The 23,279-nt window shown below is 50.7% G+C and overlaps 1 protein-coding gene across 4 annotated transcripts in view; it reads left to right on the forward strand.

Annotated features, from left to right (window-relative positions):
- Positions 1-23,279, forward strand: part of LOC137423548 (netrin receptor DCC) — a 102,054-nt gene that overhangs the window by 45,827 nt on the left and 32,948 nt on the right. For all 4 annotated transcript variants that reach the window (XM_068110826.2, XM_078774074.1, XM_068110824.2 and 1 more), the window contains 2 exons: positions 374-482; positions 1,431-1,510. In XM_068110826.2, the coding sequence (XP_067966927.2) occupies positions 374-482; positions 1,431-1,510 (189 nt within the window). The remainder of the gene's footprint in view (positions 1-373; positions 483-1,430; positions 1,511-23,279) is intronic.

The following is a 23,279-nucleotide window of genomic DNA, read 5'->3' on the forward strand; positions in this document are numbered from 1 at the left end:
TCATCTCAGCGTTTTATTGAAATAACGACTTCTTTCCTTGAAGTCCTAGCAGTGTCCATGTGTTTTATACCTCTCTCACCCCCCCCCCCCATTCCCATGCCTCCTCCCCCCAAGCCCTCTCCCTCCTACAGATCTCTCTGTTCTCTACTGTTGTACTTGCATGCGTGCTTCCCTCTCTATCCCCATCTTGTCTCCCACTCCCTTACTTATATGTTTTTTTTAGGTGTCCGTTTGTTTTTTTGTGATTAATGTTAGCTCTTACACGAGCCTCGATCTTGTATACAAAAAAAATAAATAATAATAAGCGTCCCTTGGTCTAAATTATCTTATACGTACATCTACATCTGTGTCTCCCTTTTGTACTGCCTGTCAGGGTATCTCGTCTACTCAGCCAGTTACGATAATATATTGCAAAACAAGTGGACAAAGAAGTCTGTGGGGAACAGCTTCGTGCCGATAGAGAATCTGAATCCAAACACCAGGTGAGAAAGTCTTGTGTCTAGTTGGTGTAAAGACTCAGTGTAATGGTTGGAGTGCTCAATTCGCCTCTGACTCCTGGAGTTTGGTGGTTAGAACCAAATAGTGGATGAGTCATATGTAAGACTTCAAAAATGGTATGTGCTGCTTCATTGCTTGACGCTCAGCATTTAAAAAGGATAGACCATGGACAAACAACCATAGGTTGGGAATTATTGCACAGGATTTGATGGGAGGCCTCCTCCTGCATTGAAGTTCATTGTAAGGGAACTCACATTTTTATTAATTATTTATTATTAGTTGTGGAGTCGATCGACGTATGAAGCAGTGAGCGGAGGCACTGCTAAGATTTTTGCCAAATGTGGTAAAGTTAATGGAATTACAATCGTATTTTGGAAATGCGCACGTGATTGAGTAAAAACAAACACGACTTTAATTAACAAATACTTTCTTTTTTAATGGAATGGTGTCTGACATTCCTCACTTAACACTTGGCTCAATTTCTGAGATCCCAGACTCAAATCCCATATATCGATATGCAGGATTTGTTGAATGATTTTAAATGTCCTTGTAATCCATGTCAAAGCGCAAGGATTTTTCCTCGTCCTCCTGCATGTACAACACAGCATGTACTCCAAGACACTTGGGCCTTTGCAGTTAAAAAACGTGTTATTGGAAATACACACTTTATGAAAAGATCTTTCTGATTTTATCTTGGATTTTAACATCAATTGGAAATGTTTGGAGTAGTCATGGAGCACTACATTCTTTCATTCAATTGCAGCATATTCCTGTATATATGCCTGTGTATAATTATTAGTTACTTTGGACATAACAGAGTCATTTGTTCGAGTTACGACTCGCAAAGTCTTGAGCCTGTATCTGAGTCCAGCGAAAGGACTTGATCAAGACTTGAGTCCGACGGCACTGCTAAATTCTCCACTTCTTTGCAGGTATTATTTCAAGGTTAGAGCGAAAAATCCAAAGGGTATGGGACCCCTCAGCCTGCCACTGAAATTCCGCACCGAATCCAGTAAGTCACCATTTATTGTCTCTTATTTGATTGCACTAATAATTATATGAATGCCGATGTTAGCGGTCAAATCAACAACAAAAGGAATACTCTGATTTTCATCATCACCATCATCATCATCAACGTCTTTCAAAGGCAGTGTTATGAATTTATTTGCAGTTCTGATTCATAAACCCTCCTTTATTGATATTTCTCCTTGAAAACTCTCTCATCTGCAATGGATACGTACATTCGTGCAATTAATGCATACATTCGTGGGATGGCACACATTTATGAATCAACCTGCCTGTGAAGCCCTGGGAAGACAGTTTATAGCTGTGCCCGGATTTCAACCCAAATATATAAACGTATTGTTACATATTTAGGTGAATGTATGTAAATTACCATTCAGGTTGCTTATCCGTGTGTATTATATTAAGGGTTGTTGTGATGGGAGGGTCAGGAGCCCTTCGGAACCAGTGGCCGGAAACGGAAGTGGCCGGAAACGGAAGAAGAAAAGACACGAGGAGAGAAAAGGACGGTGCTTCTTCTTCCTCGCCCCGCGACGACGAGAAGGTGGAATCGACCTTACGCTGCGCGGAAAACGCGCCGTTGCGAAACGTCTGGCGAGAGGAGTTACCTGGGCGGTAAATACCTTTGGACACGTCCAGTCACTGTGAGTTCGTGCACGAAACCAAGCGTCCGGGACAGTTTGCCCCGTCTACAAAGACGCGTACGGGTCCGCACGTTGGGCCTCGCTCGCGTCGGAAGCCGCGCTGGGTTTTTGCCCATCTACAAGGACGCGTAAGAGTCGCACTTGGGGCCTCGCGCACGTTGGACGCCGCGCTGGGTTTGCCCCGTGGCTTGGCAAGGAGGTGCGCTGCAGCCGCGGCCCCAGTCCGAGACGGCACGTTTAGAGCACGTCCGCCCGGGGCTCGTTCAACCGCCCGTGTGCGGAGAGGAGAGACATTGACCACGGAGGGAGTCAGGAGTGGGGCTCACGTGAGGAATGTATAAGATTAAGATGGCCATCTTAGAGTTTGTGTAGATGAGTTCACATGGTTGTAATATTGATTGTGCATTGTTGATGGTTGTTGATTGCTCAGTGAAAATATTATTGATTATTCCGGATCCTTGGTGTGGGGTTTCTTCTTGACCGGAATTCATATTGATTGCGTTACGAAAGCGTATAAACCATATATCTTTCTGGCGGGGTCCCTCCCACGGTCCGGGGGTCACCAAGACCAGGTAGTTACCGGGAGGACCACGTAACAGAATTGGGGGCTCGTCCAAATTACGATTTGCGGTTTCGCAATTGGGTCTACGTCCGGGATCTAAAAGTGTATAAAATAATAAAATAATAATATTTTTGGTAATTAAAATTTATTAATTAATTATTAATTGGTAATATTTTTTTTTGAGAAATTGGGGAAAGTCTTGGGGTGAAGGTTAACAGGTGTTAACGATAGGCACCATGGCGTTTGTGGCACAGAACTTTGGGGTAACCCCGAGTGAGGCACAGTTCCGAGCGTTGCTAAAGTCGGATCTCTTGAAATTGGCCAAACATTTTAACTTGGAGGTCCGAACTAATTTGAGGAAGGCAGAGTTGCAGGCCACGGTGATACAATCTATGGTGGGATTAGGAACATGGGACGAGTTAGCCTGGGAGTGGCTACCCGAAGAACCAGAAGACGTGGAGCTCCGGAAACTGGAGTTGCAATTACGGAGCCAGGAACGGATCAAAGAAGAAGAAAGGAAAGCAGAAGAGAGAAGAGAAGAGAAGCAAGCAGAGGAAAGGAGAGTGGAACGAGAACTCCAGGAAAGGTTAAAAGAAGAAGAAAGGAAAGCAGAAAAGGAAAGAGCAGAAGAAGAAAGGAAAGCAGAAAAGGAAAGAGCAGAAGAAGAAAGGAAAGCAGAAAAGGAAAGAGCAGAAGAAGAAAGGAAAGCAGAGGAGAGGAGAGAAGAGAAACAAGCAGAGGAAAGGAGAGTGGAACGAGAACTCCAGGAAAGGTTAGCAGAAGAAGAAAGGAAAGCAGAAAAGGAAAGAGCAGAAGAAGAAAGGAAAGCAGAAAAGGAAAGAGCAGAAGAAGAAAGGAAAGCAGAAAAGGAAAGAGCAGAAGAAGAAAGGAAAGCAGAGGAGAGGAGAGAAGAGAAACAAGCAGAGGAAAGGAGAGTGGAAAGAGAACTCCAGGAAAGAAGAGAAAAGGAACAAGCAGAGGAAAGGAGAGCTGCAAGGGACCTCGAAGCAGAGGAGAGAAAAGCGGAAAGGGAATTAAAGGAACGTGACATGCAGCTTCAGCAAGAAATCAAATTCAAGGAGCTGGAGTTAATGAGAGAACGGGGAGAGGCACCACCCTTGCTGACGGGGTCGACACCTAACCAGAAAACCTGGGATGTGGGCAGACATGTGAGGCTGGTTCCACCGTTCAGTGAAAAAGAAGTCGCGAAATTTTTTCCACACTTTGAGAAAGTGGCTCGACAATTAAACTGGCCGGAGGAGGCATGGACCATACTCGTGCAAAGTGTGCTGGTGGGGAAAGCTCAGGAAATTTATTCGGCGCTACCAATGGACCAATGTGCAGATTATGAGGTACTGAAGAAGCACATCCTCAAAGCCTATGAGTTGGTTCCGGAAGCTTACAGGCAAAAATTCAGGAATGCCAGGAAGAGGGAGAGTGAGACCCATGTGGAGTTTGCCAGAGTGAAAGAAAACATGTTTGATCGGTGGTGTGAGTCAAAGGGAGTCGGGAAAGACTTCGAGACATTGCGGGACTTGATCCTGGTGGAGGAATTCCAGCAGTGTGTCCACGAGGACATCAAAGTGTACCTGCAGGAAAAGAAGGTACCAAAGTTGTGGGACGCAGCCACCATGGCAGATGATTATGCCTTAACCCACCGAATAGGGGTCCACGAACCTAACTCCTCGCCTAGATCTCCGCAGGGGAGGTGGGGAACAGCAGGTGCGGAGAACGACCATACATGGCGGCGGCCTCGAGATGATTATGGGGACAACTATGATACCCCACCGGTTCGAAATCAGAGGGATGCGGGCCCAAGACAAACTTATAGTTCGGGGGGCCCGAGGCAGACCCCGAGTTTTTCCTCCGGGCCTACTTGCGCGTTTTGCAAAAAACCTGGACACTTGATGTCCAGTTGTTACCTCATGAAAAGGGACAACCCAGAGCGGAGTCCGACTATTACAACTCCGAATGCGATGGCTAGCGTAAGAAATCGCCATCAAGAGGGTTACCAACCATTTATTTCCGAGGGGTTTGTGTCACTGGATGGAGCCTCGACTAACCGGAGACCGGTTAGGATATTGAGAGACACAGGGGCCCATCAATCTTTAATGCTTGAAGGCATTTTGCCATGGTCCGAGGAGACGGCAACGAGGGATAGTGTTCGTTTACAGGGGATCGGGGGCGGTGTTAGTGCTCCCCTTCAGGTCATCCAGTTGGAGTCCGATTTGGTGTCAGGACCGGTCACCGTCGGTTTACAAGCCACGTTTCCTGTAGAGGGTGTATCTGTGGTTCTCGGGAATGATTTGGCCGGGGGTCAAGTTTATGGTAACCTGAGGGTTGATAAAGAGCCCAGCAGGGAAAATAACACCACACCAGCTCGGGATGGTGACAAAAGTGCCAAGTTATTTGTAGGGGGACTGAACTTCAAAACAGAGGAAGAAGTTCTGACCTCTGTCTTCAACAGATATGGGCCGCTGGTGGAAGTGCGGTTGGTAAGAGACTGGGAAACGCAACAGTCAAGAGGGTTCGGCTTTGTCACGTTTGCCAGCACAAAAGACGCCAGAGAGGCAGAGAAGAATTGGAATGGCAAGGATTTGGAGGGTCGGACCATAACAGTAGGGAAGGCATTTCGTAGGCGTCGAGAGGTCTACAGGAGAGGACAACTGGGCGGTAGTTTTGGTGGTGGCCGCAGTCAATATTATTATGGAGGCTCCCTGAGTTACGGCCGCTCCCGAAGGAAGAATTGGCAAAGTAGTGGCCGAGAAGAAGACCGGTATTCAGGGGACTACAGGGACCAGTGGTCCCACCCTAATTATTAGGGACGTTCTGAGAAGTTGAAGCACTGAAGGCGGCGGAGCCGCCGAGCCAAGATTCCTACACGAATTAACCGTGAACGCCGTTCCTAAAGGCGTCCATGTAGTGAACTTTCCTGCACGGACTAACCGTGAACTCCACGTTCCTCAAGGCGCCCATGTAGAGAACTTTCCTGCACGGACTAACCGTGAACTCCACGTTCCTCAAGGCGCCCATGTAGAGAACTTTCCTGCACGGACTAACCGTGAACTCCGCGTTCCTAAAGGCATCCATGTAGTGAATACTCGGCTTGGCCTCCCGGAAAAGTGCTATCGAGTGGCTTAACTGGCTTTATTTTTAAGTGATAACTGTGCCCGGGGGGAACTATTAATGTGGGGGGGTTGAGTTATCTGGTTGTTTCTCCAAATTGGCCGGCAAAGAAAGTTTTCGCTGGGTTCAAACTTTCTTTCTTGAAGGGGGGGAGTGTTACATATTTAGGTGAATGTATGTAAATTACCATTCAGGTTGCTTATCCGTGTGTATTATATTAAGGGTTGTTGTGATGGGAGGGTCAGGAGCCCTTCGGAACCAGTGGCCGGAAACGGAAGTGGCCGGAAACGGAAGAAGAAAAGACACGAGGAGAGAAAAGGACGGTGCTTCTTCTTCCTCGCCCCGCGACGACGAGAAGGTGGAATCGACCTTACGCTGCGCGGAAAACGCGCCGTTGCGAAACGTCTGGCGAGAGGAGTTACCTGGGCGGTAAATACCTTTGGACACGTCCAGTCACTGTGAGTTCGTGCACGAAACCAAGCGTCCGGGACAGTTTGCCCCGTCTACAAAGACGCGTACGGGTCCGCACGTTGGGCCTCGCTCGCGTCGGAAGCCGCGCTGGGTTTTTGCCCATCTACAAGGACGCGTAAGAGTCGCACTTGGGGCCTCGCGCACGTTGGACGCCGCGCTGGGTTTGCCCCGTGGCTTGGCAAGGAGGTGCGCTGCAGCCGCGGCCCCAGTCCGAGACGGCACGTTTAGAGCACGTCCGCCCGGGGCTCGTTCAACCGCCCGTGTGCGGAGAGGAGAGACATTGACCACGGAGGGAGTCAGGAGTGGGGCTCACGTGAGGAATGTATAAGATTAAGATGGCCATCTTAGAGTTTGTGTAGATGAGTTCACATGGTTGTAATATTGATTGTGCATTGTTGATGGTTGTTGATTGCTCAGTGAAAATATTATTGATTATTCCGGATCCTTGGTGTGGGGTTTCTTCTTGACCGGAATTCATATTGATTGCGTTACGAAAGCGTATAAACCATATATCTTTCTGGCGGGGTCCCTCCCACGGTCCGGGGGTCACCAAGACCAGGTAGTTACCGGGAGGACCACGTAACAGTATATACAGTATATATATATATATTGTTATGTCGGGGGGTAAAGGAATATCTAGAGTCAGGTAGATCTATATAGGTAGGTATTCGACTGTCGCGAGAGGGAATCTACCTTGTAATAAGTTCTGTGTTTTTAGGCGGTTTGTCGGGATAAGAGTATATCTGTGATCATACAAGGATGTTCGGGTGTTAAATACTGTAGGGACTAAGATAAACCCCTGTGTGTCAGGCCTGGTAATCATTCCTTTGTCTCTTATGGCAACGCACACATATAAACACTTAGATAGGCACTTAGCGCAACAGTAATTGAATTCCCTTCCCTTACAAACACTGTGGAAGACAAACAGGCGGAAAGCCAGGACGGGGCGCCGCCGATGGGGCCGCAGCCAGCCACACCACCAGCTGGCCTAGCAACGAAGCCTCGTGGCAAGGCTGGGAGCCACGCTCAGGAGGACTGTTGACTGGGCAGGGGGAGGGGCGAGCAATACCAGTGCAGGAGGCACTCGGCCAATGAGAGGGCGCCAGCAAAAGAGAACATTGGAGGAGAGTCGACGAAGGTGATAAAATGGTGCGCCGCACGACATTTTGTCTCTTGGCTTCTTCGCTGGTCTCGTGGTGCTGCACGACATCTTTTGCTCTCTGCGCTTGTCTTCTTAGTGCTGCCGGTTCGCTCTTGGTGTGGAGTGGTGCTTGGAGCGGTCCTTCTCGGTGCTTCCAGAGCTTGGAGCGGTGCTCGGCCCTTCGTGGTGCTGTCGGTGCAGGGAGCGAGTGTTGGTGCTGAGCGGGCGGGACCTCGTGGTGTGCAGCGGAGCCTGGCGAAGCGTGCGAGCGGACGAAGGGTTTCTTCGCGCCGGAGCTTGGAGCCACGTGTGGACAAAACGACAAACAGATAAGGACGCACAACATTGGCCCGAACATAACAAACGTTTTCTTTTCCTTAATTCATTTTCCCTTGTCCGTATCCGAGGTCTGTGAGTGGGGACGTCCCGAATAGGCCATCTATTTACCGGCGCGTGATTTTCCTGTCCCGTTATTCATTGTAAAACAAGCATTACGCCTAGGTCCCCCATTGGTGAAGTTATGTGAGTTGACAAAGTGGAAGACGCAAGGCGGCTATCTTGGATTTTGACGTGGCGACCCAATTTTCAATAGCGTTCTCCCTTATGCGTAGATACACCCACACACCAGATTAGAAGTTAGTAGTTCCTTTCTTTTTCAAGATATTTCACTCACAAGGTTCAGACATATATATGGTGGCGGCCATCTTGGATTTTGACGTGGCGACACAATTTTCAATAGCGTTCTTCCTTATGCCTAGATACACCGACACACCAGATTAGAAGTTGGTACTTCGCTTATTTTTCAAGATATTCCGCTCACAAGGTGCAGACATACATGGCGGTGGCCATCTTGGATTTTGACGTGGGTTGCACCCACACACCAAATTAGAATTCGGTCCTTCGCTTACGCACGCATGCACGTACGCACGCACGCACGGACGGACGCACACGCGGATGGAGGGGAAAACCATAGTCCTCCTTTCGCTCCGCGGTGCGACGGGGGACAATAAACCCTTGTATTATTTTCCTGTATATATCTGAACGCAGTTTTCCGTGTGGTTTATTTAATTTGCAGCGGCATTGGAGACGCCCTGGGAACAGGTAAGACTGCAAGGATCTCGCGCCGCCCCTCCAATCCGCACAATTTTGTATAGCTTTCTGGCTTTGAGTCCACCATTGAGTTTTCACCTCGAGAGCTAAGGCCTTCGCAATTGGCTCCCGTGACTGTCTGATTTTCATCAAAGGCGGCCACACGACAACTGGTGTCAAGAATGAGGATCTGGGCCCGTAGGAGAATTTTTTTTTTGTCCACGGCTACGATCGACACGGTCGGGCGTACATCGTACCCGGCATTCGGACTCAAAATTTTCATAGTCGAGGTGGAGAAATTTGCATAGGCGATTGGGCACACGAAGCACAATATCGCGTCTTCGAACATTTTTAATTTTGCTTTTCGAGTTAAAATAAATACGCACGCGGGAAACGACCTTCCTCAAAGCGGATGTCGGAGGTCGGTGAAATGGAGGTGCGTAGCGAGGCTTCTGTAAGTTCAGAAGGTGAGCCGGAGGTAGGGGAATTGGAGGTTAGTCTTGGAACCTCCCCCGTCCCAAGCACCAACCCATCCCCCTCCCCTACCGGGGAGCCGGGAACAATTGGAGCGGCCCGGATACCCGACCAGATGTGGGATCGATTCTTTCAGGAAATGAGGGGAATGAGTGACAAAATGGATGCTCGGAGTGAGCAATTGGAAAATCAAATTGACCGAATGATTAACAAAATGGATGCCCGGGCGAATGAAGAATTAAAGGAAGAACAAAGGAATGGTGCCGATGGGCCCAGGAGAAGCCAAGGGTGGTAGAATTTGAATTGGAACGGGGGGGGGGGAGTCAAATTGGGAATGGGGGAGAGTACGGCCCATGCAGATGTGCACGGGGCTCGGGAGCAGGGAATTGCACCGGGAATGGAAAAATTGGAATCACAGTCGGAAGGAAGTTGAAGGTAGAAATTTAAATGGGGAAAATTTGATTGCGGCATGTGAGGAGGCGAATGGGGAATGTCCACAGCTGAACGTGGAGTGTCCACAGGTGAACGTGGTGTCCACAGGTGAACGTGGAGTGTCCACAGGTGAATGTGGAGTGCCCACAGGTAGATGGGGAGACTGCATGTGTAGAGGTAAATGGAGGATGTTTCCCACATCGTGGCCTGGAGGTTTATCGGGACCGGGTGGATGCCCCAACACCTCAACAGGGGGGTGGATTTGGATCCTTGCTGTGCCAGGGCGGTGGTTCAGAGCAAGAGGGGGTAACATTATTGGGGGTCCGTGTGGTGGAGCCGGACCAGGTATTTATTGGGGAAAGCCTGTCGGGGCCGCAAACTATTGATGTGAATTATGAGGATGATGTGATACAGCGGCTGGGGACCTGGGACAGTCCCATGGAGGACAAGGTTGACCAGGCCCAAAGGAGTTTGGGGGAGGAGGTGAGTCGGTCCGAGGAGGAGGTTGGAATGACCGAGGCGACCCTCACCATGCTCACCGATTGGGTAACAGAGGCTCCAAAATTGGACAACCAGTTGGGGGAGTGTGTTGGCTCCGTGCTGGATTTGAACCTTGGAGGATCGGGAGATAGAGCCTCTGAAGATTTGGTCGCCGTAAGGAATTTGGAACAGCTGCAGGGAGGGGCAGAACAACCTGTGGTAGGGGCTGTTACCTGTAGCTGTGGTTATTGGACACCTGGGGCCAAATTTTTTCGAAGGAAATTTAAAATAAAATTAAAATGGGAATTGGATGTGGAACAGCCTTGGGTGGAGTTGGTCCCCGGGCTGCGGAATGTGGACCAGGGGAGGTCATTGGTGATGGCCTCAGGGAAAAGTTGCCCCTTTGTAAATCTGGTGATGCCAGCCAGCTGGGGGTCTGTGCTGGCGAGATTTGGACGTGGGGTCCAGCCATGGGTGTCATGGTACGACCTGGGCCCCACGGGGGGGGGGGGGGTCTGGTGGAGTGTGGCGTCCCTTGTATGTCGGGGCGCCGCCCGTGCGGGTGGCTCGGGCCGACAGGGTCACCGGACCCTGGTGGGGGTTAAGACCTCAAGGGGGTCCGAGGTGGTTCCTCACAGGCCTGGGATGGCATTTATTGAGGACAACTAGGGGGAGGTGTTGTGGGTCGAGCTTTGGCGGTGGCATCACGGAGGGCCAACTTAGGCCTGATGTGGTGACCACCCGGGCATGCGGCCTGGCACCCTCTCCCTGAGACTCTGGGACAGACAGCATGTGGTGACCTGCCATGCTGTGCTGATCTATGGACGCGGGTCGAACCGCATGGACAGGGATGGAGATAGCCTGCCGGACAACCATTGGGGCATCTGTGGAACATGATGGTGAGAATGATCTTCCACAGATGTTCTGTTATGATTTATGGACTCTCGGTTTGGGAAGAGAGCCATGGGGATGAGAATCGGGAATGTGTAGCGAGCCGAGCATATGGGCCATGCTCGGCTGGCATGTGTATGGCAAAGCATCTTTCTTTGGTGAGGTTAGTGAAATGTGAAAAATGTTTGGCATGAATAATCTCGGGGTTATATGCAAATTTAAGGGTGGATTTTTTTTTGAAATGTCATGGTGGATACTGACATCAGTGTCACCATTATTGATCCAGGTGTGTAGACCAAAGTGTTGGAGGCTGTGATAAAATTGACAGGGTAGCAGGACACAGCCTTCAACTGGTTGCGGGTGCGACTGTGCCAATATTTGGGACGTGGAGTCATGGGGATGTAGTTGGGTAGTCTGGGGGTCATCGTGGTGCTATGGGTGTCCGAGGTGTGTGGACCATGTCTTCTGGGTGGATCTCCTGGTGGAGCATGGCTGTCGACTGGACCTTGGTTTGGTCAAGTATGGGTGAGCACTGGGGGCTGCGGTTCTGTGGCCTGGGGGATGAGGGCGGCGTAGGTGACGTGAGGGGAATGCCACGCACTGCGACCGTCTCCCCCAGGGCCGAGGTTGTGTGAGTGAGGTTTGTTGGCAGCAGGTGCTCACCACATTGGCCAACTGGGGCTGGTTCAGCTGTGTTCCTCGCTGGGGGGCCAAAGGATAGATGGTGGGTCGCACCCTTATGGACACTCATGGGCCATGTTGACGTTTTGACTGCTCACTTTGTCCCAATGACCCTTGCACGGTAGAGGTGTGGAGCTGTCGTAGCCGCAGGTAGTTGTTTAGAACAGTTCGCCGTTGGATGCGGATCCACATACCTGCCAGAATAGTGGGGAGAAAAGTGAAATTTCGTGAAATTTGATTGGTCCAATGAGAAATTTTGGGATTTTGTGGGTGGATGGCACTTTGGACCTGACCAACCGGTAATTACCTGCACATCAAGCTAAAGGTAAGGCCTTGCTTGATGTTTACTGTCCCAGGCTTCAGGACTTGCTTGTTAAATTGGGGACATGTAATTTGGAGTTGGGGGTGGGTGAGAGTGATGACATGGCCGGTGAGGGGATGGAATGTGTGCCACAGAGTCTTGTGGATGGCGTTTGTTTTTGTGTTGTGGTGATGTGTTTTTATGTGGTCGTGGAGAATGTAAACTGAGAATGAGTGGTGAGTATCGTGTTGGAAATGAAAATGTGATTCAAGGTGAACGGGGACTTCACACAACAGCAGGCTATGGCAACTTTTTGTAACATCTTTTGTACCATCTGCTCGGAATTGTGCTGAAAAATTGAATGGCAGTGGGGGAGGAAATGTGTTTGGGATCTTGTGGGTTGGGAAGGTGTGTGTGCCCGCAGGTACAGATCAAGCTCGGAGGAGCGATGCCTGCGCCCCCCCCCCCCTCTGCGGCAATTACCCCTGGCAACCAGTGGTATCTGGAAATTGGAACTCGTCAGTGGAGGGTCTGGTTGGGCGCCGTGGGGTAAAGAAGACTCCCGGCGACCCGTGTAGCTGCGCCGAAGCAAGAGGCAACGGAGGAGGCTGGGGTTTGGAGACCCTCACCGGCGAGGTAATGGCGGAAAGGGCTGTTGGGCTGTCACGGGGCCAAGAGGTAAAGGGGGGGGGGGGGCAATGAACTTGTGAGTCGGTTGACTTGTGTTTGGGACTGCGGGCACCACAGCCTGAAGTGCTCCCACCATCTTAGTGGTGCGGTACCTTCCCGCTGCCTTGTTGAGAGAAATGCGCACACACGAATGACATCAATGCCATGGTCCTGCAGGGGGGTGAAGTATATGCTTGAAATGATTTTGTGTGTAATGAGTGCACATCGGATTTTTATGTGAAAAAACAAAAAATATTTTTTCACATAAAACGGCTTTTTTGCGCGCAAAAAAATTATTTTGCTATTTTTGGAGAAAAAAAATATTTCGCCCTTTTTCGGGAAAAATAAAATAAAATGCCCTTTTTGGTCGAAAATGTCTGGCAACGCTAAAAAAAAATTAAGGAATTTTTCGAAATTTTAAACTGCGATCAAAATTTTTAACTACGTTCGAAATTTTTAACTGCGATCGATCTCAAAAACAAAACGTTGCATCCACTTGCGTGCGTTGCGTCCCCAGCGTGTACAGCAGTGAGGCGGTCTACTACAGTGAGAGAGTGTACACAAAGTGTGAACAAGTCTCCTATCAAGATGAGTGCTGCTCTTCGTGACAAGTGGCTGAAGGAATTCACCGCTGGCGGCGATGGGGCCACCTTCAAGTACGTGTCGAGTGACACGGCTTTCTGTCGAGCTTGTGAAAAGACTTTCCGGGCGAAGCAGAAGTCTGAGCTGGCCCAACATGTCCGAGGAGACCGCCACAAGAGCAACTTGGCCTTGAAGAAGAAGAGGACGGTCACGCAAGCCACCATGGAGGACTTTGGTGGCGGAAAGAGGCACAAGTGCGACGTCGTGGCTCAGGAGCTGTGCCAGGCCATGCTGGCCGCTGGCATCCCATGGTCGAAATTGGAAAACCCTGCCCTCCGGTCGTTCCTGGAGAAGCACATCACTCTCCAGATCCCCGATGAAAGCTGGATTCGAAAGCACTACCTCGACAAGTGCTACGACGAGGCCTTGGCGGGGATCCGTGCCGACCTCGGACAGCAGCCCATCTGGCTGTCCGTCGACGAGACGACCGATTCGGCAGGTTGATATGTGGCCAACATCATCGCGGGACGCTTGTCCAAGGAGGGGTACTTTCGTCCCCACCTCGTCCAGTGCATGTTTCTGGAGAAGACCAACTCCGGGGAGATCGTGCGCGCAGTCAATGACACGCTGCGCTTTCTTTGGCCTGATTTCAAGCCGGAGTGCCTCAAGGTCCTCGTCAGCGATGCCGCGGCCTATATGATCAAGGCCGGCCATGCCCTGAAGGAACTCTTCCCGGACTTGCTGCATGTGACTTGCGTTGCCCACGCGCTCCACCGTGTCTGCGAGACAGTCCGAAAAATGTTCAAGGACGTCAACGACCTGACTGCCACGACGAAGAAGGTGTTCGTCAAAGCCCCGTCGCGTGTTGTCCTTTGGAAGGAGCAGCAGCCCAATCTTTCTCTCCCCCCGGAGCCCATTCTGACTCTGTGGGGGACGTGGATCGACGCCGCGGTGTTTTACGCCGAGCACTTCGAGGCCGTCAAAGACATTGTGGACCAGCTGAACGATGACGATGCGATGGCAATCCGGAGTGCCACGGACCTGTTCGGAAAGGCGGACATCAAGCTCAGTTTGGTCTTCTTAAATGCCCACGTGTCGTTCATCCCGAAGATCCTTAAGCGGCTGGAGGAGGCCGGCATGGAGCTGGCCAAGGCCTTCCAGCTCCTTGATCAGGCCAAGGAGGAGCTCGAAAAGATCCGAGGCTGCCGTAAGGAGATCCTGCTCACCAAGTTCAAGGCGGTGCTGCAGCGCAATCCCGACATTGGTGTGCTGAGGACAGTGGCTTTGATCCTGGATGGAGATCAGCACGGATCTGAGGTTGGTGTGCCGGCTGGAGTCAAGCTTGCCGACATCCCCCTCTTGAGGTACTGCCCCATCGTCAGCGTCGACGTGGAAAGGTCCTTCTCCGTCTTCAGAAACGTCCTCACCGACCGCCGACACCGCCTCACCAAGGAGAACATTACCAAGATAATGATTTCAAACACCTACTTTAACCGTTCCTAAAAGGGTCTTGTCAATTTCTTCTCGTCCTCTACTTATCAAACAATGCGGTTACAATAAAGGTACCTAAACGTCATTTTTTACCTGTTTACTAGCCCAGAGTGCTTAATGTTGTGCAGGAAAAGCTTACCATTTTTTGTTCTTTTTTTGACTGATTTCTGAAAAACTTGGTAATAATAAAAAATGAATAAAACGGGGGAAAAAAATATTTCGGGATTTTTTCACATAAAAAAAAAAATTCCGCTTTTCAAAACATAAAAGGCCTATTTTCTTAACATAAAAATCCATAGTCTTAATGAGTTTTGGAATGAGTATGAGTGGTTAAGGGTTTGTGTTGTATGAATGAGGGCGAAATCCACCGAGCCATGTCACTCACCTGTAACACCTGGACAGGGCCCGCCGAAATTTAGGGGTGCATTGGGATGGCCCCACAGGTAAGGTTGCGTCTTGTGGCATCCACCAGGGGACGCGGTCTGTAGACCGGGGTATGTACAAATGTTTAATAGAGTTGTGAATTTTTGAATAAGGATAAGTTTGTGGTTAAGTTAGTATTGTGTGTTGTTTGTTTCCTCCCTACGCAGGAACAACGAATAAGATCATTGTACATATTTGCATGATTGTTAAGGGGTTTAGCTTGTTAAGGAGGATAGGTAAGTAGCTCCAGCTCATTTCCCACAGCCCTCCTGATTTATTTCAAAGGTTAATTAAGTGTGAGACAGTCAGTGTTAAGACTGGAATGGTAGCGCCTGCAGGGAACATAGCAGGAGCTATGGTTCCGGGGGGGGGGGGCGGGGGGAGCTGTGTTATGTCAGGGGTTAAAGGAATATCTAGAGTCAGGTAGATCTGTACAGGTAGGTATTCGACTGTCGCGATAGGGAATCTACCTTGTAATAAGTTCTGTGTTTTTAGGCGGTTTGTCGGGATAAGAGTATACCTGTGAACATACAAGGACGTTCGGGTGTTAAATAGTGTAGGGACTAAGATAAACCCCTGTGTGTCAGACCTGATTAATCATTCCTTTGTCCCTTATGGCAACGCACACATATAAACACTTAGATAGGCCCTTAGCGCAACAGTAATTGAGTTCCCTTCCCTTACAAAGACTGTGGAAGACAAACAGGCAGAAAGCCAGGACGGGGCGCCGCCGATGGGGCCGCAGCCAGCCACAACACCAGCTGGCCGAGCAAACAACCTCGTGGCAAGGCTGGGAGCCACGCTCAGGAGGACTGTTGACTGGGCAGGGGGAGGGGCGAGCAATACCAGTGCGTGAGGCACTCGGCCAATGAGAGGGCACCAGCAAAAGAGAACATTGGAGGAGAGTCGACGAAGGTGATAAAAGGGCGCGCCGCACGACATTTTGTCTCTTGGCTTCTTCGCTGGTCTCTTGGCGCTGCACGACATATTTTGCTCTCTGCGCTTCTCTTCTTCATGCTGACGGTTCGCTCTTGGTGTGGAGTGGTGCTTGGAGCGATCCTTCTCGGTGCTTCCAGAGCTTGGAGCGGTGCTTGGCCCTTCGCAATGCTGTCGGTGCAGGGAGCGAGTGTTGGTGCTGAGCGGGCGGGACCTCGTGGTGTGCAGCAGAGCAAGTCGCATCGGGGCCTGGTGAAGCATGCGAGCGGATGAAGGGTTTTTTCGCGCCGGAGCTTGGAGCCGCGTGTGGACAAAACGACAAACAGATCAGGATGCACCACATTGGCCCGAACATAACGAACGTTTTCTTTTCCTTAATTCATATTCCCTTGTCCGTGTCCGAGGTCTGTGAGTGGGGACGTCCCGATTAGGCCATCTATTTTCCGGCGCGTGATTTTCCTGTCCCGCTATTCATTGTAAAATAAACACATTGTATTATTTTTCTGTATATATATCTGAACGCAGTTTTCCGTGTGGTTTATTTAATTTGCAGCGGCATTGGAGACGCCCCGGGAACAGGTAAGACTGCAGGGATCTCGCGCCGCCCCTCCATCCTGCACAATTTTGTATGGATTTCTGGCTTTGAGTCCGCCATTGAGTTTTCGCCTCGAGAGCTAAGGCCTTCGCAATCGGCTTCCGTGACCATCTGATTTTCATCAAAGGCGGCCACACGACAATATATACTGTATATACATATTGTTACGGTCCGCGGTTAAGGATGGTATGTTTGCCGAGCGGAGGCTCCGCGACCGAACAGTTTCCCCGATTCACCCGATTCACCCAGACGTTGGCCGTATCGCGCCACAGATATTCAATAGGGAAAAGACTAAGACGACGAATGCGAAGAGGAAGAAGAAGAATACGTACAGAAGAGTAACGGGGTTTATTATTATTTACACACACATAAGCAAAAAGAGCAGTCACGGGTATTTACAGCGGACATGAAAAAGCAGGTAACAGTGCAAATTACTAGCTTATACTGACTTAGTTTACTACCCAGGACAGCACGAACAGAACAAACTCACGTACGCAAATGGATGGAAGGGTAGGAATCGTTTGGAGGGATGAGCAGGTGGGATCACAGGGCACAGCGAGCAGGTCCACTCCGGGCGGGAAGCGAGGAGCCGGCAGCTCCTTGTATTCGGCTTCACAGCGCACGCCGGCAGGGTCACTCGGCTGGTTGAAACGGGGCTGGTTGAAGCGGCTCTTTGTCAAAGGCTTTTCGTATCTCTCACGCAACTCCGGTGCAACTCTGAACTCTCTCCCGGTGGACTGCCAACCCTCTTACGCACCTGCACTCATCTGCCGTATCTCTGGTGTAGCTTGTACCAGCGATCGTCGCACCCTTCTCTCATACCTTCAGCGTGGGTCTGTCACTCCCCCTTCGGTTTCGGTACCGCCCTCCTCCCCCGTGCTCTGTTTCGTGACCTTGTATGGTAATCCCACGGGCTTGTCTCCTTATTTGGGCATGGCGCCGACGGCACGCCCCTCGTGGTGAGCCACGGGCTGGTTTCCTTATTTGGGCATGGGGCTGAACAGCCCCGCCCTTCGTGGCGCGCCCTGGGCTTGCCTCTCCCGGGCGACCCCGCCCCTCCTGTTCAAACAGAGCACGGAGCACATATTCACTATAGCAGCGAAATGAGAGGGCGTGCACCCCACGCTTGTGAACTGCTTTACCCGCAGATGGAGAGTTTGGCTGGGAAATGGAAGTACTGAAGGGGAGCTATTCTTAATTGATTCAGTGCAATGGAGTATTATTCTAATGGAAGACAAGGCCTTACTCTAAAACACATAATAAGATATAAGCTACTGAACAAGGGTTTTATCGGGTCCTTCAATGTGGTGTTTCATGGAATAACTACCGAGACGCCCTTTTTACCTTTACACAACTCTGGAGGCAGGAGGGGCCATATCCAACCAATGTTACACAACAATTTACCACCACAATACACTCAATCAAAAAAATGCAATCCTCATATCCGCAACACTGCACCCTCCTCCTCTTAGGCACGTCCCGGGCCTATAACTTTAATTTAGTGTGACACGTAGGTGTAGCTCCCCCTACTTTTAACCTGACCCTGAGTGCGACAGTTTTAAAACATAAATAAATGTGTCCCGCTGCTCCATTGCACCCTGCCTTACAGACTCACGCCCACAGTTAACCGAATTGCGGAATTGGTCTTCAAACTACACACTGACGGTGGGGAGCATTATTTACAATTGACGCTACTTTTATTTACAAAACTAACCCAGGACCTGTGATTGTTCTTTCTGGGGGGGAGGAGACAGTCTGCTCTGCATCAATGCACCATGAAAGCACCCAAAACGCACCAAAACACCCTCAAGCACCAATCGGTGCAGTCACCACAGTTCATCAGTGTTCATGAAAATAAAAACAACAACCCCTAACCCTGCAGGTGGTCTCTTGCTCTTCGGCTCCCTCTGCTGGCTATTTACTTTCTTCCTGATGTTGTCTTTTTCCTTTGCTGGCGGCCTATTTGCAATAAAGTAAAATGCACCCAACGTGTCCATGTTATTTTCTTTATTTATGGCCCACAGGGCCGACTACGTGTGGTTCACCTGTGGGGCATCGGTGCCCTGTGGCCAACGTCCGCCAGCAAGATTTCGGGCCTTCATGGCCGGTTCCAGCAGAGGGGCCATGCCCCAACCCATGGGGTCCATCAGTGGTGCTCGGCCACAGACATGTGGTCCATAATGTGGTGCATCGATGCAGACAGCTGGTTCTGGGAGTTCCGGGCGCACAATGGCGGACTCACGCACGCTCCCCTCGGCGCCCAATGGCGCACAGGTCATGTGGGAGACAAAAGGGGGGAAGACAGATGAGCGAGGGGTAAGGTCACAAGGGTACACATCAACAAAGGCAATGCAAGGCGAAATGCGTACGGAGAGCGAAGTGAGAAAGCTCGTCCCTACCGTACGTCACCCCCCCCTGTCACCTACACTACCCTTGCCCTTACCCCATATTTACAAAAATCTACACATTTACAAATTCGTCACTACTGTCACGTCTTCCCCATATTTCTTCTATACCAAATTCGTCACCACAATCCCTCTATCCAAAATTTGCCATCACCCAATTCATCATCAATCCTCATAAGGAGGAAGAGATTTTCATCAATGTCATCAAGCACAATGTCACACCCACGTCATGATGCGTCTCACAATCCAAACATTTGCATCAATAAAAATAATAAAAACAACCTGGCATGGTGTGGAGGTACGTCATCTCAGGTGAGTGGATGCAGATGGTGCAAGGAGATTTTCATCCTAACTACTTTCTAAATGACAATAACACACTTTACACTACCCGGGGTCTCTCCCTGCCAATCCATTGGCCAACTTACACTACGGGTTCTAAAAACCAATTCCCATTGACCAAACTGTGGTGCTTCTCAATTTGGGGTCTCACTCCCCTGATTCATCTCCCGGTGCCCTTGCACAATTTCTGGGCTGAGACGTGTAGCTCTCCCAGCAGGTCTACCCACCTGCACACCTCCACCACTGTAGTTGCCACCCGAGCTTACCTAGCTCCTCACCCTAACCTAACTAACTGGGGAAGGCCCCTCCTGGCTCTGTCACCCCTTGGTGCCCTCTGGCACTGGGCTACCCGGGTCCGTCCTCCGGATCCTCGGGCCCCATCCACATCTACCGGCTCCCAGAGCCCACCTGTGGCCTCACCTGGCCGACATCCTCACAGTGGTGGAGTGCCCAAACCAACTACACACACTAACAGGCTACACGTCCAGCCATTTCCACAACACTAATGCACCCATCCAAATACCATTCTCTCACCCGCACCACAGATGCCAATATCCAACCACAATTTACCTATACCCTCTACCTAACACTTACTCTACCCGCCCTGGGTATTCGTGATGGGGGTCCACTCTTCCCCCATTCACACCTTCGCACCATCCACTCCACTCCATAGTTTCCACCATACTCACTCCACGACCATCCATTCCAATACTCCATATATTCCACACTACCATTTATTCCACACAACCATTCTCCATACACCTGTTGGTGCACACCTGTGCACTCACACCTGGCGCCACCTGCACCCTCCTTCCTTCCTGGACCATTTGGTCAACACCACATGCAATCACCACTACTCCCTCATACACTGCTCCATACACCTGTTCAGTTGCACACCTGTGCAATCACACCTGTTCACCATACACTTCCAATCCTCAAACACACGGCATCATCTCATCTAACTACTCCCCTCTGAAACTTGCGCTTCCCAGTCGTCCCTTTAAACTATTGCGCTCCCTCGTCATTATCATCCACACTAATCTACCTGCGTCCCCACAACAGGTATCAGTCACTACCTAACCTTAACGTCACCTAAGGTCATCTTCTAGGTCCCTACACATTATCCAAACCCTCCCTGGCTAGTTTTCACTGCCAAACCCCATAACTAGTGCTCCTTTGCCCCCCGCTGTGAGGGATGGTGGATTGGCCATCCCATCACATGGGGCATCTCTTACTATAAATTTTGCTCGTCCAATTTCAACCAATCAAAAATTTTCCAATTACTGCCAATTCTACCCACTATTCTAAATTTCGTATCAAATCACTATCACTATCACCATCATCACAGTCCGCTATATCCTAGCCTCGGTGCGTCATGACATCTTAAACTCGGCTTCGCAAAGCCGAGCAATGAATTCGGGTGGTTTGGTCGCCTGCAGGTTGAATCCGTCCGGCTTTCGGTTCGAGGGAGGTGGTTTGGTCGGGCCGAGATTCCACGCACCATCTCGGCGCGGCACCTTGCGGTCCCGGGCCCGATGACTCAATCTCCCCCGGTCGGAACCCCGTCCCCGCGAGGGGGCACCGTTCCGCTTCCTCCCACTCGCCCTTGAACCGGACCGGTCGCCTGGCCCGACAAGGCCCGGACTCGACCGTGCAGGGCGGGGCCAAGCCCGAATCGGCAACGACGCTTCGAAGAGAAGCGACGCAGCATCGATCCGCGCCGGGCCCTGCATCCAACAAAGCACACCGCGCCCCGAGTGCTCGCATCGGCTATCCGTCGCTCTAACCGCTAACCCGGTTACCGACGATGCTTCACCTGCATGCTCACACGCATACGCTACCCCTTTCACCCTCACAAAACCTGGCGTTCCAACGCCGTCCGTACATTCCACCAACGCTCTCCCTGTTACACACCACACCTCTCGCGCACACTCTTGCGCACACCTCGGTCCACACCTCTCCTCCGTTACGTCCTCCATAACACTCATCATGGGCGTGCACCATGGCATCCACCCACTAACGCGCTCACATGGGCTCTCCCACACTCGCGCTATGACCAACTCAGGTGTGCTTCCTCGCACACGTTCCACCACCACCTCACTCTCCGTGTCACACTCCGTACACCTCGCATTGCTCTCACTCCCTGTGTCACACTCCGTACACCCCGACGTGTATTCTCGCTCGCACTCGGTATCACACTCGCGCTTCGTAACACGCTCACCCCTTGACGCACACTTTTTATTGCTCTCACTCCCTGTGTCACACTTCGTACACCCCGACGTGCATTCTCGCTCGCACTCGGTATCACACTCGCGCTTCGTAACACGCTCACCCCTTGACGCACACTTTTTATTGCTCTCCCTCCCTGTGTCACACTTCGTACACCCCGACGTGCATTCTCGCTCGCACTCGGTATCACACTCGCGCTTCGTAACACGCTCACCCCTTGACGCACACTTTTTTTCCACACGCGTGCCATTTCCACTCACACGGGACCCTTCACCAACGCCCGGGTGCCATATTGACCCCAATCGCGCGACAATTCTTTTGTCGCCAAACATCCTTCTACAAAATCTACCCGCACAATATACAGCACGACTCACCTGGGGGATCCTTTTCTCCACGCGCACCTGCAAGCTCTTTATTTGGTTAGTGAGCACATCATTATGAGTTGAGCACAGACCTTGCACATTTTCCATTTCTCCCTGCAATTCCCGGGCTACCTCCGTCATCTCTTCAATTTTAATTCCCAGCACTGCTTTTTCTTTATTCACCTCGACGACCGTTGGCTTTAATAAAATCCCCTCTTCTACCTCAGCGGTCGCCGGCTTTTCCAAACCCCGTGTCGCGATTTCTACCCCCGTCATTGTACCCGCGCTTTTCTCAGCTTCGTTCAACCGGCGCTTCTCAACCCGCGTTACCTCCTCGTGCACCCCTGGGACCCTTTCGCCCACCATGCGATCCATGGTCTCCCCACATTTTTGCATGCGGTCACCCATTCTGTCCCCAATCTTGCCGATTCGCTCCATATCGGCCCTCATTCCGTTCGTTATTGCTTCAATTTGGTTTCCCAATCGCTCACTGTTAGCCCTCCTTTCGTCCCTTATTACTCCCAATTGCTCACTATTCTTCTCCATAAGGGCCTCCATTTTATTACTCAATTTCTCCCCGTTTATTCTCAGCATCTCGGCGAATTGCGCCATGAAGTCCCCCACATCAAAGCCCGCTGCTACGGTCACGGGCGCGGCAAAATTTGGTGCCGGTGTAACCACGTGCGCGAGAGCGCCATTTTGTGCACCTGATACCCCCTCAACCACACCTTCTTTACTCTCCTCCACCATTTTCCCCACTTCTTCCCTGGGGTCCTGGGTCGATTCTACCCCGTTTATCTCTCCCACCGACATCCCGTCGCCTTGACCAGCCATGGCGCGATTTCAAAATTCGGGTTTTGCTTTAAAACAACACAAATTTCCAGCAGCTCCAAATTTTGACCAAATTTTTTATAGATGTTTTAAAAATTTGGTTCGGGCCTCGTATCTCACTCCCCGACACCAATTGTTACGGTCCGCGGTTAAGGATGGTATGTTTGCCAAGCGGAGGCTCTGCGACCGAACAGTTTCCCCGATTCACCCGATTCACCCAGACGTTGGCCGTATCGCGCCACAGATATTCAATAGGGAAAAGACTAAGACGACGAATGCAAAGAGGAAGAAGAAGAATACGTACAGAAGAGTAACGGGGTTTATTATTATTTACACACACATAAGCAAAAAGAGCAGTCACGGGTATTTACAGCGGACATGAAAAAGCAGGTAACACAGTGCAAATTACTAGCTTATACTGACTTAGTTTACTACCCAGGACAGCACGAACAGAACAAACTCACGTACGCAAATGGATGGAAGGGTAGGAATCGTTTGGAGGGATGAGCAGGTGGGATCACAGGGCACAGCGAGCAGGTCCACTCCGGGCGGGAAGCGAGGAGCCGGCAGCTCCTTGTATTCGGCTTCACAGCGCACGCCGGCA

Source organism: Myxine glutinosa, chromosome 3, assembly GCF_964187855.1.
Source record: "Myxine glutinosa chromosome 3, kmMyxGlut1.1, whole genome shotgun sequence".
Taxonomy (NCBI): Eukaryota; Metazoa; Chordata; class Myxini; order Myxiniformes; family Myxinidae; genus Myxine; species Myxine glutinosa.